The 24,027-nt window shown below is 38.1% G+C and overlaps 1 protein-coding gene across 11 annotated transcripts in view; it reads left to right on the top strand.

Moving 5' to 3' along the window:
• Nucleotides 1–3,677: 3,677 nt before the first annotated feature.
• The window catches only part of diaph2 (diaphanous-related formin 2), a 444,886-nt gene continuing 424,536 nt past the window's right edge, over nt 3,678–24,027 (top strand). For 7 of the 11 annotated variants that reach the window (XM_036568915.1, XM_036568920.1, XM_036568924.1 and 4 more), the window contains exons 1-4: nt 3,724–3,783; nt 4,435–4,793; nt 21,469–21,501; nt 22,347–22,523. In XM_036568915.1, coding sequence (XP_036424808.1) covers nt 4,707–4,793; nt 21,469–21,501; nt 22,347–22,523 — 297 coding nt within the window. In that variant the 5' untranslated portion in view covers nt 3,724–3,783; nt 4,435–4,706. The other 4 variants (XM_036568922.1, XM_036568926.1, XM_036568916.1 and 1 more) reach the window with 3 other exon arrangements.

Here is a 24,027-nt window from a genome sequence, read left to right on the forward strand (position 1 = left end):
ATTTTTGCTTAATATAGGATTTCAGCTGCTCAACAGTTCAAGGTCTCCTTTGTCATATTTTTCATTTTATAATGTGCCAAATTTTTTGTTTTCAGTGGGTGACGGGTCTGAACTGCAGGCAGCCCAGTTTAGCACCAAGACTCTTTTATTACAGAGCCATGCTGTTGTGATACATGCAGAATGTGGTTTGACATTGTCTTGCTGAAATAAGCAAGGCCTTCCCTGAAAAAGACATCATCTGGATGGCAGCATATGTTGCCAAAACATATATATATATATCATTCAGCATTAATAGTGCCTTTACAGATGTGCCAGTCACCCATGCCATGTGCACTAATGCACCCCTATACTATCATGAATACTGGCTTTTGAAATGTGCACTGATAAGAAGCTGAGTGGTTTTTAGCATGGGGGACACAGTGTCCATGATTTCCAAAAAGAATTTCAAATAATGATTTGTCGGACCACAGGACAGTTTTCCACTTCACTTCAGTCCATTTTATATGGGATCAGGCCCAGAGAAGGTGGCAGTATTCCTAGATCCTATTTATATATGCTTTCTTCTTTGCCTTTAAGAGTTTAATAAGCATTTGTGGATGCAGTGCCAAACTGCTTTCATAGACAGTGTTTTTCAAAAGTTTTTCTGAGCCCAAGCAGTGATTTCCACTACAGAATCATGTCTGTTTTTAATGCAGTGCCTCCTGAGGGCCCAAAGATCATCTCTAGCAAATACTGGTTTTCGGCCTTGTCCCTTGCGTACAGAGATTTCTCCAGATTCTCTGAATCTGTTAATGATATTATGTACTGTAGATGATGAAAAGCAAAAGTTCTTTGCTATTTTATGTTGAGAAACGTTATTCTTGAATTGTTGCACTATTTGATCATGCAGTCTTTCAGAGAGTGTTGAACCCATCCTCATCTTTACTTCTGAAAGACTCAGCCTCTCTGGGATGCTTTTTTTGTTATACCTAATCATGTTACTGACCTGTTGCCAATTAACAACCAGGTGTTTTTTTAAGCATTACACAACTTTACTAGCCTTTTGCTGCCTCAGTCCCAACTTTTTTAGAACGTGTTGCTGGCATAAAAGTCAAAATGGGCATATATTTTTCAAAAACAATAACATTTCTCAGTTTCAACATTTGATACGTTGTTTTTGAAGCATTTCCAATGAAATATAGGGTTTAAATGATTTGCACATCATTGCATTTCATTTTTATTTACATTTTTCACAGCGGAAATTTTTTGGAAATGGGGTTGTATATTGTAATTACATTAACCTGCTATATTGCAAGCATGATGTTTACTACACATTACTGGAAAATTGCTGAGGCTTAAATCTTCTTTCAAGCAGCCTAATAGATGTGTTCAGTTTTTTGTTGTCCTTAAATTACACTCAGTTACCTAGTATATTTTTCCAGTGACCGATTACAGCACAGAAAGAGGTGCTGCCAATGCTCATGCATAGTATAGGTTTTATGTAATGCATGATCATGCATTTAAAAGACATTTTTCTAAAAACTGAAGATTGTCTTTTAGATTATGTGTTCAGAATAATAATTTTCAGAATAAATTTTATTTTATTTTGATTTTAGGACTATGATTGAATTATGTTTTTTCGGTAAAATACTTACTGTAGTTCAGTTGTGTTTGTAAAATGTCAAATGGCTTTTAGTGAGTATTGATTCCACATTTACATATTTATTTTATCTAACTAGGTCATATTTTTAAATAACTAGTCCTGAGGACTGTTGCTTAAAGTAGCATTCTATATATCAACATTTCACATAGAGCTGCCACTAGAAAACAACATAATTCCACAACCAAAACCAATTTGCCTGTGATTCAACTCCGATCACTCTTATATGCCACTTAAGGGAAGTGAATACAAATACATGTTTCTCTTTTAAAGACAATTCATGAAATCTTCAAAAACAGACACCCACAGCAATGTGTAAATGATGTTATGAGCTAGATGGCAACTGGCTATAATACATCTGGTTTAGATATAGTAATTAACACCTTAAATGGCCAAGACCCACTGGCAGCCCCAAAGTTTTAATACACACTTCCATAACCTACAAATAGCTCAGCCAGTTTGTACTGAATTCTCTGTACTTACTGAATAATAATAAGCCTTTGTATGTAACGAAGCCTGGGATTTTAAGGGGTTTAATAGCTCAAACGTCCTGGTTAGCTACCCAACTACTACTCAACTACTGCACACTGTGTTTCTAATTTCTCTGCTGCTTGGCCCAAAAGAACCATCCTGATAGTTTGTGAAGAACTGGTAATATGTTCTTTTAATATGTTAATTACCATAAGACTGGTAATATGTTATTTTAAAATAGCCCAAAAAGGGGGTATCCTCCTAAATCCTCAAACAGTATGAAAAAAAAGCCCATGTAATACATGCAGTAGCTCACTTTGTTTCTACTTAGGTAGACAGCTATTACCTTGAATGTCTTGTTGTGATTACTTCATTAGTCTACATATCTCTACATATCTCTTCCTTACTACTAAAGCTAGTAACTGTAATTCGCTTTAGATGTTTTATAAAATTGATTTGCTATTTGCTTTCCAGTGCCAGTCACTGGAAAAGTCTCACATCACTGGTGACATATTGGTGAAAGTCAGCAAAACTTGAACAAAAGAACTATACTGTCACTGCTATAACAAAACCATAGGTTTCTGAAATGAAAACTTTACAGAAGACGAGAAAAAAGTCTTAATTTGTAACGTTAGTTTATGAAAACAGCCCAGAAAAGTAATTTAAGACCATTTTTTATCAGTCCATTCTTCATAAATTTTTTACACAATGTGAAGGGCAGCTGGCAGTTTCAAATGATGTAATAAAATTTAAAAATAAACAAAAACAGAGGTTTTGTTCAACAATAACAACAATTTGCAGCTTATATTTGCAGTTTCTTGCACGATTTAGAATGTGTAAATATTTTATTGTATAAAAATACTTTACACAATTTAATTATTGGTTATTTTCTGAATGTTCACCAGTTCTTAAATGAGCCTAGCTACATTTCAGTCTTATATCAGGCCTATGAGTAATGTCTGGATAGACTGTAGCCTATTACTCTTTTGTAGGTTCGCTTTAGAACGTTTGTCTGACTCTATGTCTATTCTTATGATATATACAGAATTTTAAATAGCATTGAAACAATACATTTTGCGAGTGAATAGCACCTGCACAATATCTGGAAGAGGAAAAGGGACGTTTATGCCTTATTTGCTCTAATTCTCTACAGTGGGCCATATTGTATACTCCATTAAGCCTGCTGTTAAGAGTTATGTAACAGGTCATTATATATTTGGACATAAATGTAATGTATATTACTATCAGATATCTATCATTAAAAAGCTTAATATTTCAGAATGCTTCAGCTTGGGCAGTCCCTGTGCTATGCAGCTTCAATATAATCATTTCTAAAGTTATGTTTATTATTCTTTTCACGTCATATGATACTACGATGATATTTATAACGTATATTCATTCATGGTCGCTTCTTTAATCCTGAGGATGTACCTTCGAAATGATCTTATTATGGAGATATATATGGACCTTACGGTGAAAAAATAGTCTCCTCCTCCTCCTCGTCCATTCCGAAGAACTGGATGTACAGAGCGACATTTCTACTGACCAATCGCTACTTGGCGCTTTCCAGCCTTTCAGCAAACCGCAGGGCAAATCGGGAACGTCGATAGGCGGACCAATAGTGGGCCTGGCATTAAAGCTTGGTTGTGCTGGTAAGCCTTGGATGAGATTTTGTGAGTTTTGTTTAACCTATTGTGAATATTTAGTTTTTTTGTAATGCATTTTAAGTGTGCCTATATTAGCGGCTAAAACGAGCTACACGCTTAGAAACTGTCTTTCAGTTTGTGGTCCTATTTTGAGGGACGTGTTGGTGGGTAACAGTTTCCTGTGTTCAAAGTAACCGCTTGGATAGCAACGCTGATTGCTCTCCCAAATAAATGCCTTTAAAAATGTAAATGAATAACTCCGTTTGTCGTGCTCAATTCGTTAAGCTTGGTTATTTTATCAACAGAGTTTTGAAAGCAAATCACGTGCTGTTTTTCGGCTAGGACCCTACATTAGACTACATGTCTCACAATGTTATTTACCAATTACATTGTCTACTAACAAGTTTGTTTATGTGTACACACCGACTGTCAGAGAATAGCAACCGTTTTATCATATGCTAACTTATATCTGACCCATTTATATTTGCATTATTATGCTGCATATTTTGCATTTGCTAGATAAGTTAAGCAGAGTAGCTAATGTAAGCGCGAAACGTTAGACTGCTTAGTTATGTGCTTGCCATAGCAGCGATTTTTAGATAAAGACCATGTGCTTTTAAAAAACTATCACTTCTGAGTACTTTGGAGTGAAACCTTAAACAATTGATTGTCCGACAGACTTCACAACGACCGAAGACTGGGAGCTGATTTGGACAAGGCTGCATCTGGACATCTGGAGACACACCACACCTTTCTGAGAACTTTAGAGGCTACGGTGTCAAAGTTTGGTTAATTTAATGAAGAGTCTCCATTACGTGGAATAATTCTGTAAACAGTCCTCTCTCCTCGGATGGTATGGCTTTTGAAGAAACTTGATTTTTTTCTGAAAAGCGCAAAACTGGATATTTTTTAAACTGGTACAGGACATCTGAAGGGAGCTTTTATCGAACATGGATCAACAAGCAAGTGGTGGAGAGGACCCCAATAAGTCCTCCAAAAAGAAATCAAATGAGGATGAGAGTAAAAACAAAAAGCTGGTACGTAAATGTCTCGCGTAATTTTCAGTGGTACACAACCTAACAGCTAGTTGCACTTTAACTTTTTTGGAGGTTAGGCTAATATTTGAAGGTTTTCCACATACTTCCTGTGCTTGAATCAGCGTTATCATTGCTGTCTTTTCACTCAGAACCAGCAGTATTATTCATTAGTTGCTGCCCCACCCCACTGAGAAGTTCCCATTTTCTCTGTTCTCTGTGAAAAGTAAAGTGCTGGCTCGGTGCAGACTACTTGGTAAAGTCAAGTCTTCCAGTAGTATCTCTCAGCTCCAGCCTACCAACACCGCGTGGAGTTCACATGATTTTGTCTTGTCTGGACTGATAGTACAAAACTGTTTAGAGTACTTTGACAGCTGAATCATGTTAAGACTTGAGGATTGAGTACCATTGTCTACACTATGTAGTAGATTAAGTTTCATTTGATTCCTATTGATGTACAGTCTGATAGCAAAGACCATGTTTAGGCTCAGTAAGTGCACATTAAGTTTAACATGATGCTACGTAAGACATGACTGTCTTGGATTACTTAAACAAACTGCATGCCCGGTTTGTATCCTGTTAAGTGTATGTCAGTGGTTCCCAACCCTGGTCCTGGAGAACCCCTTGCTCTGTAGATTTTAGTGTTTCCCTTGCTTCCTACATACCTGATCCAACTAATCAGCTTATAAACAAGCCCTTCATGACATGAATTGGCTGTGCTGGGAAAATACTAAAATGTGCAGGACAGAGGATACTCCAGGACCAGGCTTAGGAACTTGTGGAGTATAAGAACTAATTAAAAAAAACCTCTTGGAAATGCACTTTAGTTTTATATTGGCCCAAAAGTAGTCATTGACTGAAGTTGTCAACACATTACATGTGGTGCATGTGGGGATTTACTTACTGCATGACTTCTCATACAGGGGTCTCATATTTCAAATGCCACTGTGGATGACCTGTGATCATTCTGTTGAGACGTAGCCCCTGAATATGTAACCTAATTATAATTATTGGATGTTATGTGGGACGGAGTCTATTTAAAGTTGCCTTCTCACACATATATTAATTACGAGTCTCAGTTCCTCAGGACAGCTTCAACTCCCAAAGGTTTGGTACTTGGAAATATGAATGATTTTCTCATTATGTGGGAAGTAGCTAGGTTCAGCTGACTGTAGGACTGTGCAACGATAATTTTGCAAAATCTATTTTTTTTCAGTCTCAGGTACAGGGCTTTTAGGCTGAGCCATAAGGGTAAACGGCTGAAAGTTGTACCACTCCTTTAGAACCCCACCCCGCACTTAAGCTAGCACTAACTAAAGGCTTCTTGGCTACATCCTTTCTTATGCTGCCTGATTGAATGCTGATGTCATTCAGATATTCTTTCTCACTCCTTCACACTGAGCTCACTACTACGTGTCCTGTCTGAGGGCCAGGCATATTCCCTATTGCCCAACCCTGCTGCACAGATCTCAGACCTTGTGCTCTGACTGTTGCAAAACAACTTTTTGCATAAGAGAAGAAGTCAGCATTAATCTGAGGAGCCACCCCAGATCTTGAGCTTTCATTATGCCCTTTCAGGAAAGCTTGAGACAGAAATCTTGATGACATGTTTAGTTAAAATGGATAGGATTATTGAATTAAATAGATTTTCAGTCTCATTACACAAAATAAATAAACCATTAATTACACACAGCCAACTGTAGCACTAACGCACTTCCAGTAACAGAGAGAAGCTGTCAGCTTGCCATATTTTGTCAGTACTGTGTGCACCAACAAACCATTCTTTTATACTTAAACCATTTTTAAAAAAGACTTTACTAGTAATCTGCACAGTTACAAGAGTTCTCGGTTAACCGTTCAGGGTTCCAGTATTCAAATACTGAAATCACTGTTTGGGTATTTGTTATGTTTCATCACAGAAAGATGGACATAAACAGACCAACAATTAAGTGCGATGCCAATTTTTATTTTTTAACAGAATATCATATTTGCAAGTACGTATGTTACGTTATACTTTGTTCTGTTGTATACTTTGCTAATCCTTTGCTAAACTAGGCTGTTGTAAGGTCCAGAAACATTTATGTTTTCCTGACAAACTAATATGTTGGCACGGTCATCTGTGGAAGATGACAACATCCATTAGCTGTAGTTTTGGCTCTTTAGTCTGTATTGTTACTCACCCTCCGCGAAAACCTACCTTTTTTCCCCTTGGCCATTTTAATTTTAATAAAAAAACTTTTACAATGTGTTCCTCTATGTGTTTCCCCCATGCTGCGTTTTTTGCAACCTCACCGCTGTCACCGACAAAGACAGCTCGACATTAATTTCAGCCAAAACACGTTTTTTTCTGTTTTGCCTTTTTTCCCTCTCTATCGTTAACCAGATATCCGTTCATAAACTTTTACAAATACTCTAATATCGAAATTGGTTGGATGTCACATCGCTGGTCTTATCATCGAGATAGCATGCTAATATGTAGTAGACCTCTCAAAAAGTTTATTATTTATAAATTTGTTATGACTGTGTAAGGCTGTTTGTTATATTAGTTATAGAATAACCAAACAACCAAACAGTAAAATAGGTTTATGGAAACAGTAATATACCATACGGTGAAAGATTTATTATTTATTATTTTTTTTGGCTACGACTGAGAATTAAAAAAAATACACTGAATGCACAAATGTGGTAGGAAGAACGGTTTACAGAAAAAACAACAACAATTCACAAAGCCGATTATGGCCTCTTGAACTGCTCACCCTAAGATATGAATTAGCAGTTTCCTGAGTGAGATTATTTGGGAGTTCCTTTTATTAAAATCTATTTTAAATGCCCTGTTGAACAGTGCAGTTGAAACAAAACCAGATGCATAATGATGCATGATGAATTTTTTACACCTCTTTGTTTTTCTGCACAGCAGTACTGAATGTCACCTTTTACTTCTCTTAGTATAACAGTTTATAGTACTTTGCAAGTGCTCTGCACACAATTAACCATTGAACCTACAAACCACTGACATCATGTTCCCACAGCCTTCATTACGTTGTTTGCATTGACTTTGCACAGGCTATTTTCAGTTCTTGTTTGTGCTGAAGAGTTTCTGACTTCAGCAAGTGAAATGCATGTTTGACTGAATGAAAACACATATGGCAATTTGACTTCTGTTAGTGTTGTCATCTTGTAAATAAAATACATCTACTTCTGATGAAAAATAGAAACTTGACTACATCTTGTGCAAACTGCACAGCTGGGATTCCAAGAGCAGTCCTAATATTCCATGTGCAAAAAGCTGCTTAAGTAACTTCATTTCTCTTTTTCTCCAGATCCTCTTTACTGTGTGCTAAATTCTGTTAGTTTACATAAAAAGGGCTGAGTTTCCTAGGCTATTGCAGCGTGATCATCAAAGGGAAATTCCGCCAGTTGTTGCAAATTCAATTGTACAGCTACAAAGCCATTCAGAGTGGTTTGCTTTGAAACAGTAGATTATGGAGAATATTGTAGAGATTTTCTTTGCAATGATGCTGACAGGAACCAGAGGTTGCAATGTGTACAGCACGAGTACAGTCATGTTAGTTGCTACCCAAAATGACATATGAACCTACACTTATCATCTTGTCTACTTTGTATGCACTGTTGATAATAATGAAATAGTGGTAAATCTATTTTGCCTTACAATGCCTGCATGTACCTGTTTTATTCTACTTGTTTGATCTGTTAGGCTGTATCCAAAGTCACATACTAGCTTACTAAACAGTATGTTAAAATAGTTTACCACCAATAGTAGTGCATTTGTTAGTGTAGTGTGCATAGTATAGTAGTGTGTGGTTTTGAATGCAGCCTTAGTCTTCAGCAACTGATCGTGTGTGCTCCTGTATTGGAATGGAAAACTCACAGCCACACCGGCCCTTTGCAGATAAGATTGGACACCCCTGCTCTAAAGCAAGCTCCATATACAGTGTTGGTAGTCTACCACCTTGGAGAATGTAGTTTCAAGACACCTGACTTCTGATACTCGGGTGTGCCTGAAGGACTTGTTGGATATTGGATAAGGGTGTATTAGATCTACTGTGGCTTTCTGTGGTCTCAATATGGCTTAATTTTACATTTTAATGGCAAAATGTTGAGTGATGTGCTGAGAAATTTAACAGAGCTAGGAGTAGAAGAGTGCTGGTGTGTGTGTCAATGCAGAATGTGGCAACTGGTGTACAGACCTCCATTAAAAACACACACCACAGAAGACATTTGATTTTGGCTTTCGCTCAGGCTATGTTCACATTACAGGCTTCATTACTCAAAATACATTTTTTGCTCAGATCCGATCTCTCTAACATAGTTCTCACTCAATTGGGTTAGGTGCTGCTGCCAAGGTAATGCTGAATGATGGCACATGCGCAGTGAAAGAAAATAAACATGAATTCTGAGCAAGCTGAGCATTGTAATTAAGGTTGCATGGCTATGAATCGGATATGTATTTGATCTAGGACCACATCTGAAAGTGGCTGTGGTTGGATTTGAAAAGATCAGATTTGTGTGTCCACGCAGCTCTGAAAACAGCAGATCTGTGTCACGTTAAGGCAAAAAATTGGGCTTATGCCAATTCAGCCTTGTAACGTGAAGGTAGCCTCAGTCACTCGACTAAGTCATTTTAGCCTCAGTTAACTGCAACCAGGCCTGTGCTGTGTGGCACGTTTAGCCAAAACGCTACAGTCCCAAACACCATGGACCAGGTTCAAAGTTGGCTTTTTTGTCACTTAGCCGACTTTTTCTCTCTCAGTCATTAGTTTTTTTATTATCTAAACCTATTTCAACAGAGCACCAGATAGACAGAATCAAACCTGTACTGTAGTTTGTGGCACTGTTCTATAGCCTGTTTACTTATCTAACGTTAAGTTAGCAATCAGGCCACAGATCCAAACACCAAATTAAACAGCTATAATTTGGTCTTTCTGTTCCTTCAATACCAGTTGACATTAGTGGGTTTTCCATCAACCAGTTTTTAGCGAATTTTGAAAATGCTTAAAAAAGACCTGAATGGAAAAACCCACAAATTAGTTAAAACACATAAATATTGCAAAAAGAGTTTTACGTTAGGACGCTAAAGCCGAAATATAAAAAAGAGTGATGGAAAAGGGTTTTCCGAATCAACAATGACGTATCAAGCCGTGGGTCACACGATTCTGTGATTCCTACAGATGATCCAATAATGGTACACAGCCTTTCGGTGGTTGACTTTGGCATTCTGAAATGCCTGATCCAAAGTTCATTTGAAAAATGGCACTGCACAGCGTGCTCCCAGATGCAAGGTGCACGTCATCGGGTTGGCACAGAGGTTTCTGCCCTCATTACCATTGCTCGTCCTGCCTGGCATCTCTGAGCTGCAAAAAAATGGCCATAAAAGGATGGCAAATGGTTGTAAAGATTAACCTAAGGCTATGTTCACACAGCAGGTAAAAGTGGCCCAAATGCAATCTTTTTCTTCATATGTTGTCACTGTGTGTCAGTGAAACACATTGCAAGAAACACATTGAATCTGACATTTTCAATTCAGTTTTGAGACACTTTCACATGTGGTACTGAAATCCGATATGTATCCGTTATGCGGCAATGTGACTCTGAACAGCCAGATCAGAATTTATGTGACTTTTACGTCAATCCATCTCCACATTCGTCATAATGTTACATTGCTGAGACCTCAGGGGTGATGTTTCTGTACGAAAAATTAGAAGAGGCTTATCCAAAAACACTCTCTGTACGAAGGGATTTCAAAAAGAAATGGCCAAATGTGGCCATAGGGGAATGAGGCTTTAGTGTCAAAGAACAGTTCAAAGTCGGAAAGCAAAGTTTAAAGAATCCGTGGACAAAGAAGTGATGTGCGCTTTTACAACGAGCTCAAACACATTCTGGGTGATGAGCCCAGCTGTCAATCAGTAAAACTTTATGATCGCTCCTGTGATGCTGGCAAAGATGAAACTGAAAGCTCTTGGAGCGGACTGGCAATCCTTGGCAGTTATGATTGTTTACCTCTGGATGACTGCATCACATGAAGCAAAGTGCAGGGTAAGTTCAGGAGTGTGATCTGTTCAGGCTAATGTCGCATATAGGTCACATTTAAAAGATATTATGAACACCCAAACCAAAAAAATCGGATTTGGTGAGATGATTGGATTTGGGCCACTTTCATCTGCTGTGTGAACATAGCCTTAGGGCCAAATCTGAGTTAAAGCTCTCCATCTTATCTGTTTTTATGCAGCCCCCAGTCATAGTAGCCTATGTCATCTAAAGTTTCTTTGTGTAACTGTCGTGGATAGAAACGCAACTTAATTCGCTTTTTTTCTGCTAAAATTTTGTAAATGCGTATATCATTTGTAAAACGTTTGAATGGAAACCTGGCTGTTTATTAAATAAAGCTTTGACCACCGTGCACTGTGTTCACCCATTTGGTGACCATGTAAGCAAACTATCCTTTTAGTTTTTTTTTCATTCTGAAATAACGCAAGATGGCAAAAAAGCATAAAAATGTTTTAACATCACTTAGAACCCCGCCTCCCTGGCCCAATCTATCGACAACCTGGCCCCCAGCCCAGCTCATTTAAGGCTGCATCTCATCTCTTTATCTTATCCTTTTATCCTAAGTGACAGACATGAGTCTGTTTCAACTCTTCAGCTAATTACCTAAGCCTTTATGGTTGATTGAGGTGTGTTGGAACAGGAAAAACACTAAACACAAGTGTCTTGACCCTCTAGGACATAAATTTTGCAATGTTATGCAACATGATTTCTTGAAATGGTGGGGGCTTTGTTTACAATATGTACTACAGTGGCAGGAGCATTGTAGAGTATGCTTCAGGCTTGTATTTGTATATGAATTGGTGCAACACTAATCTGTTCTTTGTTGGATTAAATGGATCACCTGTAGAACATGCTGACAGTTACCACAGGTCATCCTGTGGTATATAAGTGCTAATCTTTATAGTGATTCCTGTAATATATAAGTGCTAATCTTTATAGTGGGTCATAGGATAAGAGCCATGAAACAAAAAATTGTTCTTTGTTTAGAGAGCAAGTTTCAATTAGTAACACATTCAGTTGATGTCACAAAGTGATGATTTTTAAGCTGCGTTTGTTCATTTTGGAATTCTAAATTAGTTCCTACACAGTGTGTGTTTTAATAGATATATTTGTGAAACACTCTGTGTTTTTACTGGCTATTGCTCCAAATCTATCAATGTTATTACAAATGTGGTTTACTAAACTAGAATTTCAGAGTTAGCTTTGTGATTATAACCTCTCTTTCCAAGGGTAAACTAAATGATTGCCGATGTAATATGACAGCTAATCAGATGTGTTTACGGATCATGCTGAGTCAGGCCAGTGTAATTTATGTAGGTAAATATTAGGGATGCATCAATACCATTTTTTTCAGGCAGAGTACATGTTTTTAGTACTTGCTGATACCATAAAGAGTAACCTACTTAGAATGAAGTAGTTGGTAGTGTAAATGACTACTACATACCTTTACAATTATAACATTAAAATATAGTGAATTTCAAAAGTTGTGCATTAGCTAGCTATATTAGCTACATTAGTTACCTTGGCTCGAGTAGTGCCGCAGTGGAGAAGCATAGGTTTTGTTCCATGTCAGGAGAGCACCTATGTACAGTTATAAGTAAAGTATGTTTCATAGTTTTGATCCCTACTCTTAATCTGTCTCTTTCAACAACAATCTCTGTAGCACTTTGACCCCATTTACACCTGGTCACTTTGTGTGTCTTCAGTATCAGGATTATATCTGGATAAGGTCAAGCCACATAAAAATGCAAGTGTAAATGCACCCAGGACACAAATCTGATTGCTCAAACCACTTCAGGGGGTGGTCTGAGATGCATTTGAGCCACATGTTATAGCAGTGTAAATGCATCCATCTCTCCAAGACATTCGACAAACAAAACCCCTTCTAGTACAAATGAAACTCCTCTCCGTGCGGTATGTCTCTGGGCAGTGATATGTGTCTGCAAGGAAGATAATCATGGAGAATGCACATTTTTGGGGCCTGAACGACACAAAATGCTTAATCACAATATGGACAGACACTTCTGTGCGAAACAAACTGCAGACGAACAAACTAAACAGGTAAACAAAGGGTTACTGGTTGCCGTGTTACAAACGGATTTGCATATTCTGGAGAATATGCAGTTGGAGATTGACAACCAAGTATAAATGCATGTGGCTAAAATCTTTTCAGAATACAATTCAGATGCTTGTCACATGAAGTGGTCAGGTATAAACAGGGTCAGTGACAGCAAGAATCACACCCAAAGAGCTCACGTGTTGAGTTTTACATCTTGTTGGAGTCTTTTTGGCTGGTTAAGCTGTAGTTGAATGTCCTCTAAAGCCAGACATGCACTGTCCGATTTTTAGAAAAACACGGCAGTTCTTTGGTGACAACTCACACTGTATGTTTGAACAGACCATTGTGTACGGCAGAGCCTACTATTTATATGCTCACACTGTACAAAAATGCTTAGTCCAGTTGACATGCTATGTAAAGTGCAGCCCCTACAGACAACTCAGTCTATGAACAATTTCCAATAAAGCTGTTTCAATCAAAACAACAAGCTGTGCACCCAAGTACCAAGCAAAAATGCTGAGAAACTGTGCTACAGCAGCCGGTAGTGATGGACATGGTAGGACAATACGGTCTCTAAACAGCTTATTTTACAAAGACAGTTTAAAAATATATATCATTAAAGGTTAATACCTCATAATTCTATTTGGTCAAACAGAGTGAAGTTGGCATATATAAACTTTAGTAGGTGTTTTTTGCCTCCATTTTGTTAGCCTGCGTGATTGTGATTGTGTGCGTTTAAAAATGGGCTGCAATTGCGCAGTGTATTCCTGGCACGAATCTGCCAAGATTTACAGCGAAAAGCGACTTTGTGTCTGACTGCCACGGTGTCAGTAACACCTTGCTGTGGAGCAGCCCCTTGTTTACTGCCAGATTGTGACATTTGTTCATTAGTGCAGATGTTGTCATCGGTGCATTTTTATGAGTATGAGTGCAAGTAAATGCACAGCATAAGGCCAATACCCTGTATCAGTATTGCTATTAATGCCTCCCTAGTAAACAATATCAAGTAACTTTACCCAACCAAATAGAGATGATACCAATTCTTGGTCTGTTACAAAACTGTAATGGTAGAGATTGAAATTTTGTCATGGATAATTGTATCTATCTATAATGAAGCCACAAATACTTTTGTCACGAACTTCTTTCTAAATATTTTTTTGGTGGTTAAGTGGGATATTTGTCCGTAACGAATAAAAGGAAGTTGATTCAGCTTGCATGACCCTTTTGTCTACAAAGACTGTGGGATGAAATCATGTGAGTGAAATTCAGGAAATCAAACTGTCCAGGTTGTCTGTGTGTGCGATTCATAGCAAAGAATTTCTGTTAGATAATTGTTAGATAATTTTGAGTAGACTAAAGAGCATGGATGAAAGGCCCACAGATAAATGATTCTAACACAAAATGAATGTCGTTCTCAAAATAGAAAATAGGTCTAAGCCTGTCAGTTGTTATGTAATAAGCTGTGCCGACAGCAGATTAGCACAGCAAAACTGTGTCTCATAAAGCCTTCCTATCAATGTCTCTGTATTTTAGAATAAACATTTCACTTGCTTTCCAGATGTCTTGTATTTCAGCCATAAGTGTACTGCAGTAAGAGCTGGTCTGGTTTGCCTAGGTGAGAATAGACAGAGGGGGTGTGTAAAGCACGCTGGGAGCTTGTCTCTGCATTTTTCCCTGCTGTGAATGGAAGGGTGCCCTGCTTAGATTATACTGGCATGGTCAATTGTGGATTAGTCCTGGGCATAACATCTGTGAAGGAAAATGCTCAATACCTCTGCACTATATAGGGCTTCTTGTCCTGATTTTGCAATTTGGCTATTCTTTGGTGTTTTTCAAAATAAATAATTAAATAAACCCTTCAGAACCTCTTTTACTGCAACAACTTTTAAACAGTAGCAACTTCACTGAAACATGGACGATGTAAATTTACCATGCTTGGAGCTAGTCCTGGGGCATTGTTTCAGCTATTCCTGATTTAACTCACTTCTCCTGAGAAAAAAATCAGTCTAAGGCAGCTGTTCTAATGCTCTCTAGACAAGTATGCCATATCTCTGCTGGCCAACATTTTATAATGTAGTTTTATTATTATATATTTATTGATATTATTTTAAGTAGTGTACTCATGTTTTGGGTTTCTTACTATTTTCTGTGAGTATTTGCTTTTAGTTTTAGTAGTGAAAACTAGTGAACTAGTGAGAACTAATAGCAAGCCTCAGTGATGGGAGGTTTTTGTCAAGAGAAAGACAATTTCAAAAAAAGCTTGGTTTCTAATATAATGTACCTTCTTAAAAATGGTTATTCAAGTTTTTTTTTTTAGTAAAAACGATTCTTTAGCAGTGATTATACATATAACCGTGAACACTCAAAACTCAAAGAAACATTTGAATGGTAATTGGTTCTTTACCTGGTTAAATTGTTCTTTTCTATGATAGAAAACCCGTTGTGCCGCCACTAGGGGTGGGGGGCTTATGAATGCGAATAAGTCCATTTATCTCCAAATGTTCGTGTTAAATCTCTCTCTTTGCTTTGTCGTTAGCTACTAGCCAGGCGAGACTGCGTTGCTATGTGACCTGCAGCCTGCACGCCAGTTCTCAGTCGTTGAGAACCAGGGCTTTCGCGCTATGTTGCACACATCCTGTCTCAAAGATATTTTACTGACACAGTGATTCCCACTCTCTACAACGAGACCAGAACCGAAGTTATAAAATCACTAAAGAAAATGGGTAGGACAGCTGTAACATGTGCTGCGTGGACATCCATTGCCACTGGATATTATGTCACCATAACAGCACATTTTATCACAGATGAGTGGCAGCCTGTGTCTCATGTGCTCCAAACAAGAGCAGTGAATGAGAGCCTTCTAGTTCACTTGCCACATCACTTCCATTTGTTTTATTAATAAAAGATATTGAAAGTAAATCCATTATTGATCATTATAAATACTTTGCTTTGAAAGTACCAAGTCCTCACACAGTGAAAAAATTGAAATCCTGTATAGAAAAAAAGATGCATCAGTAATCGTTTTATAATTGCATCGCAGCCCTCTGAATCGTAATCGTGAGGTGCCTAGAGATTCCCACCCCTAGCCGCCACAGACTGTCCGGGCACTGCACTTCCAAGTTCCGCCTTTTGCGTTCCGTCAACATTACGTTATAAATTAAAATTTAGAAAATCGATTTTTGACATTTGTGAATTGATTCAGAATCGTTCATGTCCGCATCGCGATGCATCTAAGAATCAATTTTTCCCCCCAACCCTATTGAGAACAATTCAGATGAAGTGTTAAAATGCCTTTTTCAAGGCAAGATGTGTTTTTAAGAAGCTTATACTATCCTGTTTAGACAAGACATATTCAAATACTCATGATTTAGTTGCTTTGAAAAGCTGAGAAGTTGGGGAAATGAATGATATGACTGGTTACTACTAGCTTGTCATTGACTTGCGCTCTATCTCAGCCAAGCAAAGGCTCATGGTCAAAGTACCAGTGTTGTCAAAGCTGTAGTACTGTAAAAAAAAAAATAAAAATAATAATAATGAACTAGGTGTATTCTGGCTCATTTAATAAATTCTGGGCAACTGATGAAGCCCCTGAAGGTCCCCATGCTATACTGCTACTCTTGAGTGAAAGAAAACACACAAGAAAACCCTGGTCTCTAGAGACCTGTTAGAAACACCAGGAAATGAAGCATATGTAAGTGCTTAAGTGTACACAGGAAGTGGAGAAGGGAAGTGGTGCTGGGTGCCTTGGCTATGCTGAGGGAAGACACAGGCTGTCCATTCTGACATCACCCTTTCAAATGGATATTTTTAGTTCTCAGCCAGAAGCTCAGCATAATGCCCACTTTGTAATGGGGTGGGGGGCACATCAGAAGTCAGAACTTGGCACATTTTATCTGGCTTTTTTCTGTTAGTATTTGTTAAGAATGTTTGCAGTTTTTGTTCAGTAAATTTAAACATTTTTACTCTTATTCCTAACCTGTTTCATATAAACCCTGCAAAGCAAAGCCTTCTGAGAGTCATACCCATGTTTCCTGGTTGAAGCCTAGAAAAATAACTTGTGTAGGGGGTATTCCTCTGTAAGCTTGTGACATAGTGTGAACGGCTTTCTATCACCACCATCGTGACACACCACTATAAATTTTGTTTTGGGGAAACACAAAAAGTTTTTCTGAAAAAAAGTTACTGTCTCAGGCTTCCTAAAATAAGTAAGTTCTTTCCCATTTAAAGTCAGCAAGTCTCTTGGCTAGGCTGTTCCAACAGAGCCCCTTCTTTGGGATTGCATTTTAGTCATATGCTATTTTTGCCTGACTTATAATTGCTTGACTTATAATAAGTATATGACTTATACTTATAATAAGGGTAAATTGGATGGAAAACTTGCCTTGGATTTTTTTTTATTAGAGCAAAGCACTAAAATTCTGTTTTGACTGAAGACATCAAGCCTTGTTGTGATTGATACCCAGGCCAAATGGCTGTTCAGGAGAAGGATCTTTTAGCAGCTGTGCTAAAGAGTCCAAACACAGGAAACTGTAACATACTTCTAGCCTTCAAACTAGTTGTAATCTCCACCAGACAGATGTTTTCAGTGACAACAACTCTGGTTACAAAGATAAAGACTAGACTATGTTTATCCAATTTTTGTGAAGCTGTGGAATTCCAAAAAATGCATTCCCAGGAGGGAACAATACTTCCTGGTGAAATGAAGAAAGGAGGACTGCGTTCTGTGAGTGTGTTTGGAGATATATTGAGTCATGTATTGTGGGACGTTTTAACACAGCAGTGGTCCTGATTTGGATTTTTTTCTGTCAAAATTTGTGAAAGATGAGACTTAATGGGGAATTCTGATTTTTCAAAATTTCTGCATATTTCAGTTGTTGAGATGTAAACAGTCATTTAGAGTAATTTGATGTGAAATGGTGAAGCGTAGAGAAAATTAATTCTGATTTTCTACTATCCAATTACTGTCCAAAATGACCAACTGATCAACTTACACTTTTTATGTGTAATGTTGATTATGATTGAATAGTGGAAAAGCAATAATAATAATAATAAAATCTGTGTGTACTATTTTGCCTTTCAACACTCTCTGCAATTGCCTTTCAACACTCTCTGCAAAAAATTGGACCCAAACCTTATCTCAAAACTATCATAAAGCCATGTATCAGACAACAGATAAATTGATTACAGATTGGTAGCCATTTAATAGCTTACTGGGATGTAGCTATTAAAGGTACTAAACTCTTTAGAAGTCTGGTTCCAATCACCACCACTGTGTACAATTCTGAAAAAAAAAAAAAACCCGTCAGAATTCCCATTTAAATCTCTTTATCTTTTATGAACCCACATGGTAATCTGACACATTTTCTTCACATTCTAGCATTACAATATGATTTTTTTTTTTTCCTTAGTCATTTTACTGCAAAGAAACATGAAGGAAACAATCAGTCAGGTCAGAACTATGCATTATTCAAGAACGGTGAAAGCAAGGGTGGTGTCAGGGTGTTGGCCTTTTCTGCAGAGCAAACCTATTTAGATAAGCAATTGCAGCTCTGAAATGCAAAATCTTAAAATAATTGTTCAGCCAAACGTGCTAACATGCTAGCAGTGAATAGCAAGGAATGGAAGCAGGCAGACAGATATGAGGCATGGTGGCAGCTAAAGAAGCTGTTAACTATGGGGCACTCATAAAACGTGAAGTTGTCAGAAATGTTCCAGTTTTGCATGGAATATTTAATCCGTCTTAGCATGACCTTACTTGTGTTGTAGTAATGGCATGTGGTAAAGAGTTTTTGACGTTTAAGTGTGTTTGATTCTTGTGATAGAACAGTAAAGTTATATTTGTAGGAGTTCTTAAATGTTGGCTGTCTAACAGTGAGCATTATGCTAATAAAATGATAGAAACCTGCCAGGAATTGTTAGTGGCACATGGTAGCACAGCCTGTTTGGCAAACTTAGCAAGACTTGATTCTTTATTTGATCGTAATTAGCACTAATTGAAACAATCTGATTTCCCTTCAAACTTTTTTGGTTGGCCTTTTCCCCTGCTGGCACTTTCCATATGTGAGCAGGAACGATTTCCTGAGCAGATGGTCTTTTCTTGGTAAACTGCAATATTCCTATTTTCAGTGTAGAAGTTGTGCTTTTTCTTAGGAAAGTATTCAGTGGAAATTGTGTGCCACCTAGTGGCACAGTGTCAAATGGGGGAAATAGTACAGAAGTAATTGCATCTATTCCATTCATGCATAGAAAATAGTAGGGGTATTTTTTTTAGTGAACTGAAACTCAGTAACATCACTAACTGAACTGTTTCTCATCTCACTACTGTTAAGTGTTACATTATACACATTAATTTTATTTTGCCTTCCAAAACTTTCTCTAAAAGTATGTTGCTATTTTTATAAAAATCTGAGTAAAATTGTAGTCAGCTATTTCATATAAATTGAATAAGGCCATTGAAAAATGTAAAAATAAAGTTGATATGATATTATCTTGATATATCGCACATATCATCTCGGCCTCTGTAGTTCAATGATCAGTACCAATGAAGATAAAACCAAGCTGCAAAAAAATCAGATTGACCTATATGACAGTAATTTCATAGTGTTGTCCTTATTAATATACTGAGGGCTAGTTTAGTAAATCAATTGTGGAATTTAGAGCATTCCTCATAATGAAAAAGTTGATTTTAATAAAGATTTTAATGATGCAGCCCTGAAGGCATTCCGTTTTAAATTACTATGTGACAGATTGCTCTATTGTCTGTTTGGTATTGCAATACTCTATGAGCAGTATAAATGGCTAGTCTTTAAAACAACATTATGCAAACTTTTTCATTTTAAAAAATTGGATTAAATGTGTTTAATTAATTCCTTTAACAAACTCACATGAGTGATTTTGTTTGTACTTCATTCAGTTATATGGTCTTTGTAGGTTAAGGCTGGGGCATGTGTCTTTTGGCATTTTACACTACATCCCCAATTCTAAAATGCTGCAATGATAGTGCTGTATGTAGGCAGTAAGTCCTGTTAGTCAATTTATGATCCTAATGTACCCACTCCCCCGATGTCAAATGTTCTTGTAGATGCACCAGTGTCTTAAAGACAGTAGAGCTTGCTGAGGCAGGGTGCATATATCATAAGGTGGTGTGTTGTCTACTGCCTGGGGCAGTGCAGAAATGGCTGAATAGAAGAAGAGGAGGGAAGGTGAGCAATAGCTCTAGATTGGCTGTGGTGAGAGAACCTGCAGGAGGGCCTGCTTTATGGCAGTTCCTCAGCACAGTTGTGCTCGTTAGCACTCTCTTAGCACCATGCGGCATATGGAGCCCCATCTTCTCCTCCTGTGTGCTCTGGCTTACAAATGGACATCCTTTCTGTAGCCATGGGCCTCTGCTACCTTGGCACTACAGAGATAAAACGCACATCTGGTAATGTGTGAGGGGGTGATTTATGTTTTTTTACATTATATGTGAGGTCAGTAAGCTGGGTCTGCCCTTTGTGGAAGTGTTTTCTGATTCTCTTCGTGAGCAACTGTGATTCTAAAGGACAGGCCGACTGAAGGGGCCTGACAAATGCCACAAGCAAAATAATTACTATTGTATGACATTGGATATTCTGAAAAAAGAAACTCATGGAGTGGCTTTGAGGTTTATCAAGTGTTGAATGAAAGGTAGAAGTTCAGTTTAATGAGAGTTAACACAGTGGAAGAGTCTGCTAGCTTGTCTTGAAACCTACACTTTCAGAAGGGTAGAGAATTAGATTGTAATGGGTTTTGGTGATATACCAAAGAGACCCTGCAGGAATTGGTTCCTCCACTTCATCTGCCCTGACACACCCTGTTGTATACTATTCACCAACAGATATATGCTGACCCGACACCCACTGCCTGGTTTGGTATGGCAGCAATGGGGCGCTCAGCCGTTTTTTTTTTTAATTTTTACCCGATTTTTCTCCCCAATTTAGTCGTCTCCAATTCCACCCGCTAGTTAGGACTCCCCCAATCACACGATGCTATCAACGCTAGGAGGGTGAAGGCTAACACAGGCTTCCTCCGAGACCTGTGAAGCCAACCACCGCTTCTTTTCGAACTGCCGCTCACGCAACGTCACTGGACAGCCGAACGCGCTCGGAGGAAAGCGCCAACCGCCAGATCTGTTACGTCAGCTAACAGACGCCTGCGCTGCCTAGCATCGCGCTGAGTGATGGGGGGAGAAGGAGGGGCCATCGTACCCACCCAGAGAGAGCGAGGCCAATTGTGCTCTCTTGGACTCCTGGCTACGGATGGCTGTAGCATCACCAGGGATCGAACTCGCGATCTCCTGATGATAGGGCCAACGCTTAGACGGTTGCGCCACTCGGGAGCCCAGGGGACACCATTTTAATAGACTTATGTTTACTCATGTAGTATTTCATCTCCTGCACGCTTTTCTATGAATGTGTATTTGTGTGTATGCATCTCAGTTAAAAGGGCCTACACCCTTATACACACATACACACAGTAGTGATGACATTGGCCCTCATTTTTGTGTTGTCCCTTCCTTTCCCTTCCCTTCAACAGAACATACACATAAAAACATTGGCTGACGACATGGTAAGGCATTTGTTATATTATTTTGTGAGCATTTAATTTCTTGCACTTTTTTCATCTCTTTATAACTCTTCAGGCTTTGTGAAACTAAAGCAATCAGTGGAGAGATCAAAGCCAAGCATGTGTAAAATCATTTTTATGGCCTTATTGTCAACCCTGTTACTGTCAATCAGTCCAAAGTTCTTCTCGGGTCAACGTGCTGTTGTTTATTCAAAATAATGCAGTCATCGGATTTACTTGACTGCTCTTGTCATTTTCATTTGTTTGGCTTTGCTCTCTTTCCAAGCAGTTTAATTTTCACAACAACATATGCTGTGATTAATTTATTTCTTTTCATTTTATCCATACATGCATGCCCACCTTCCCTTTTAGACCCATGTTACCAATGACAAACTAACAGTGACTGGTGCATGGTCTGTTGTTCCTCTGACCTAGTAACTGAGACAAATGCTGACAGACGCATTATAACTCCTTCTCTCTTCACACCTACAGTAGTCATGCCTTGCTGTCTCATTCAGGGATTATACTGTCGTTGATATTGTCTGTGTTTGTTTTTGTTGTCATGCCAAATAAGTTGTAATAACATCACATCTGTGCATATGATGGTGAACTTACTATATTTGAAAGGTTTTCAAGATTTAACAAAAGCAGGTAAGTGAAGGAGAAAGAGTGCAGGTAAGTGAGTGCTGTCATTTGAACTGTCAGCAGATATTTCTTTTCTCTACTGATTTTCTTTTACTGTATTCACATCATGTTTCATTTGTGTTATTAGGGCCTCCAAAACATAGGTTTTAGAATTTCTAACGTTAGATTATGTTGAATTTTAATATAGCTCTCTGCCCCTACAGCGTGACCGGATCACGAGTTTCCGAAAACCAGGCACGAAGAAGGAGAAGCCTGTTATCCAGCACCCCACAGATCCCGTTTCCACCCAGGCGGAGCTGCCCGTGCCACAGCCGCTTTTTGACGAACGTTCCATGAATCTCTCTGAAAAGGAGATTGTGGACCTGTTTGAGAAGATGATGGTAAGCTACTGTTTTTAGTGTCTTCAATGCCAAGACAGGGTAGTCTGTCGCATGGTCTGGGTCTAACAACAAGGCTTTAATTTTCACAAAGAATTTTAGTTCAGAGCATGTAAAAAAAAAATCCTAATGGAATAGCTATGCTATGTTCTTGTGTAAAACTGTAGTCTAATTTTGTATCGCGGAACTACAACATAGTACAGAGAACAGCCATATTTACAGTGCATAAACAATGTGAACAGCACTCTTCAGCTTTCTTTCACCTCTGCTGTCAATCATAAGTGTGCAATAGGAGCTGAAAGGTCTGAGCTGTCTCTTGACAGACTGCAGTACATGAGCAGTGCCTTGGCTTGACGTGTTCCTTTGTACCCCAACATATGTCTCCATGCTAATTCTGTCATTAAATATGATGTGCTGACAGCTGTCTGTAGAACAGTTAGAGTGTAAACCCAGCTACTGTGGGAGAGGAAAGCCTGGATTTTGTAGTTGGAAGTTTTATTTGAGTGGCCTTGCGAAGAACTGCTTACAGTCGTATAGAAAAAAGTTTGGGCGGCTCTGGTCAATTACATATTTTGTTAATATTTTAAGTGAAAGTAAGTAGACATCCTCTACAGAGAACACACATTTGCACATTTTTATGTACAGATACTGTTTATTTACTTAATTTAACACACTGGGGAAAAAATGATAGACACAATGTGGCCTGTGCTAAATGTATGACACAATTAATATTTTAGGTTTAATTTATTTTTCTTTTTTTTATGGCTATATATTTGTACTTTAATATGTTTAGTATTTACATTTCTTATATTTGTTTCTATTTATTTTATATTTATGATGATTATACTTTTTACAAAAAATAAACAGAAATAGAAATATGAACAGTAATTATACACTAAAATTTGCAGAGAAATGTCATATTTATGTTTGCCACCCCTGAGATCGCTTTTCCAACAAGACTAAAGAAGATACAAATATGCATGTACAACCAATTAAGAGGGATATCACACCTATATGTTTTTTTTTGCATAAGCATACCTCAGAAAAAAAAACGAGTTTTCTAATTGCCTTGCATCATACGATGGATTTAGACTTAGATTTAGACTTCCATATGCCAGTAGTGTTGTTATTTTGTGCTATGTGTTGTTTTGAGGTATGGCTTGTAGGTTACAGTGAGCAGGAGCCCAGAGACAGATGCCTTGCTCCGAAACCTTACCCCAGGGCAACTGCCTGGACACATAAGCAGATCATTTAGATTAATAGTGCCTCCTAGTGGCTTCATATATTATCACTTGATTATAATACTATGAAAAACCTTAGATATTTGATAGTACCCTTGACAAAGGAAGACAAGGCTAGTTCAACAAGAAACAGTTTAAGGAACTATTTTGTATCATGGTCAACAGATCAGTATAGTGAGGCTGTGCAAGTGTAGGAGACGAAAGCACTTGAGGAAAGCACTTGGTCCTCAGTGTTATATATTAATTTCACTGACAGTGCAAGCTGT

The sequence above is a fragment of the Colossoma macropomum genome, unplaced genomic scaffold (genome assembly GCF_904425465.1).
Source record: "Colossoma macropomum unplaced genomic scaffold, Colossoma_macropomum, whole genome shotgun sequence".
Lineage (NCBI taxonomy): Eukaryota > Metazoa > Chordata > Actinopteri > Characiformes > Serrasalmidae > Colossoma > Colossoma macropomum.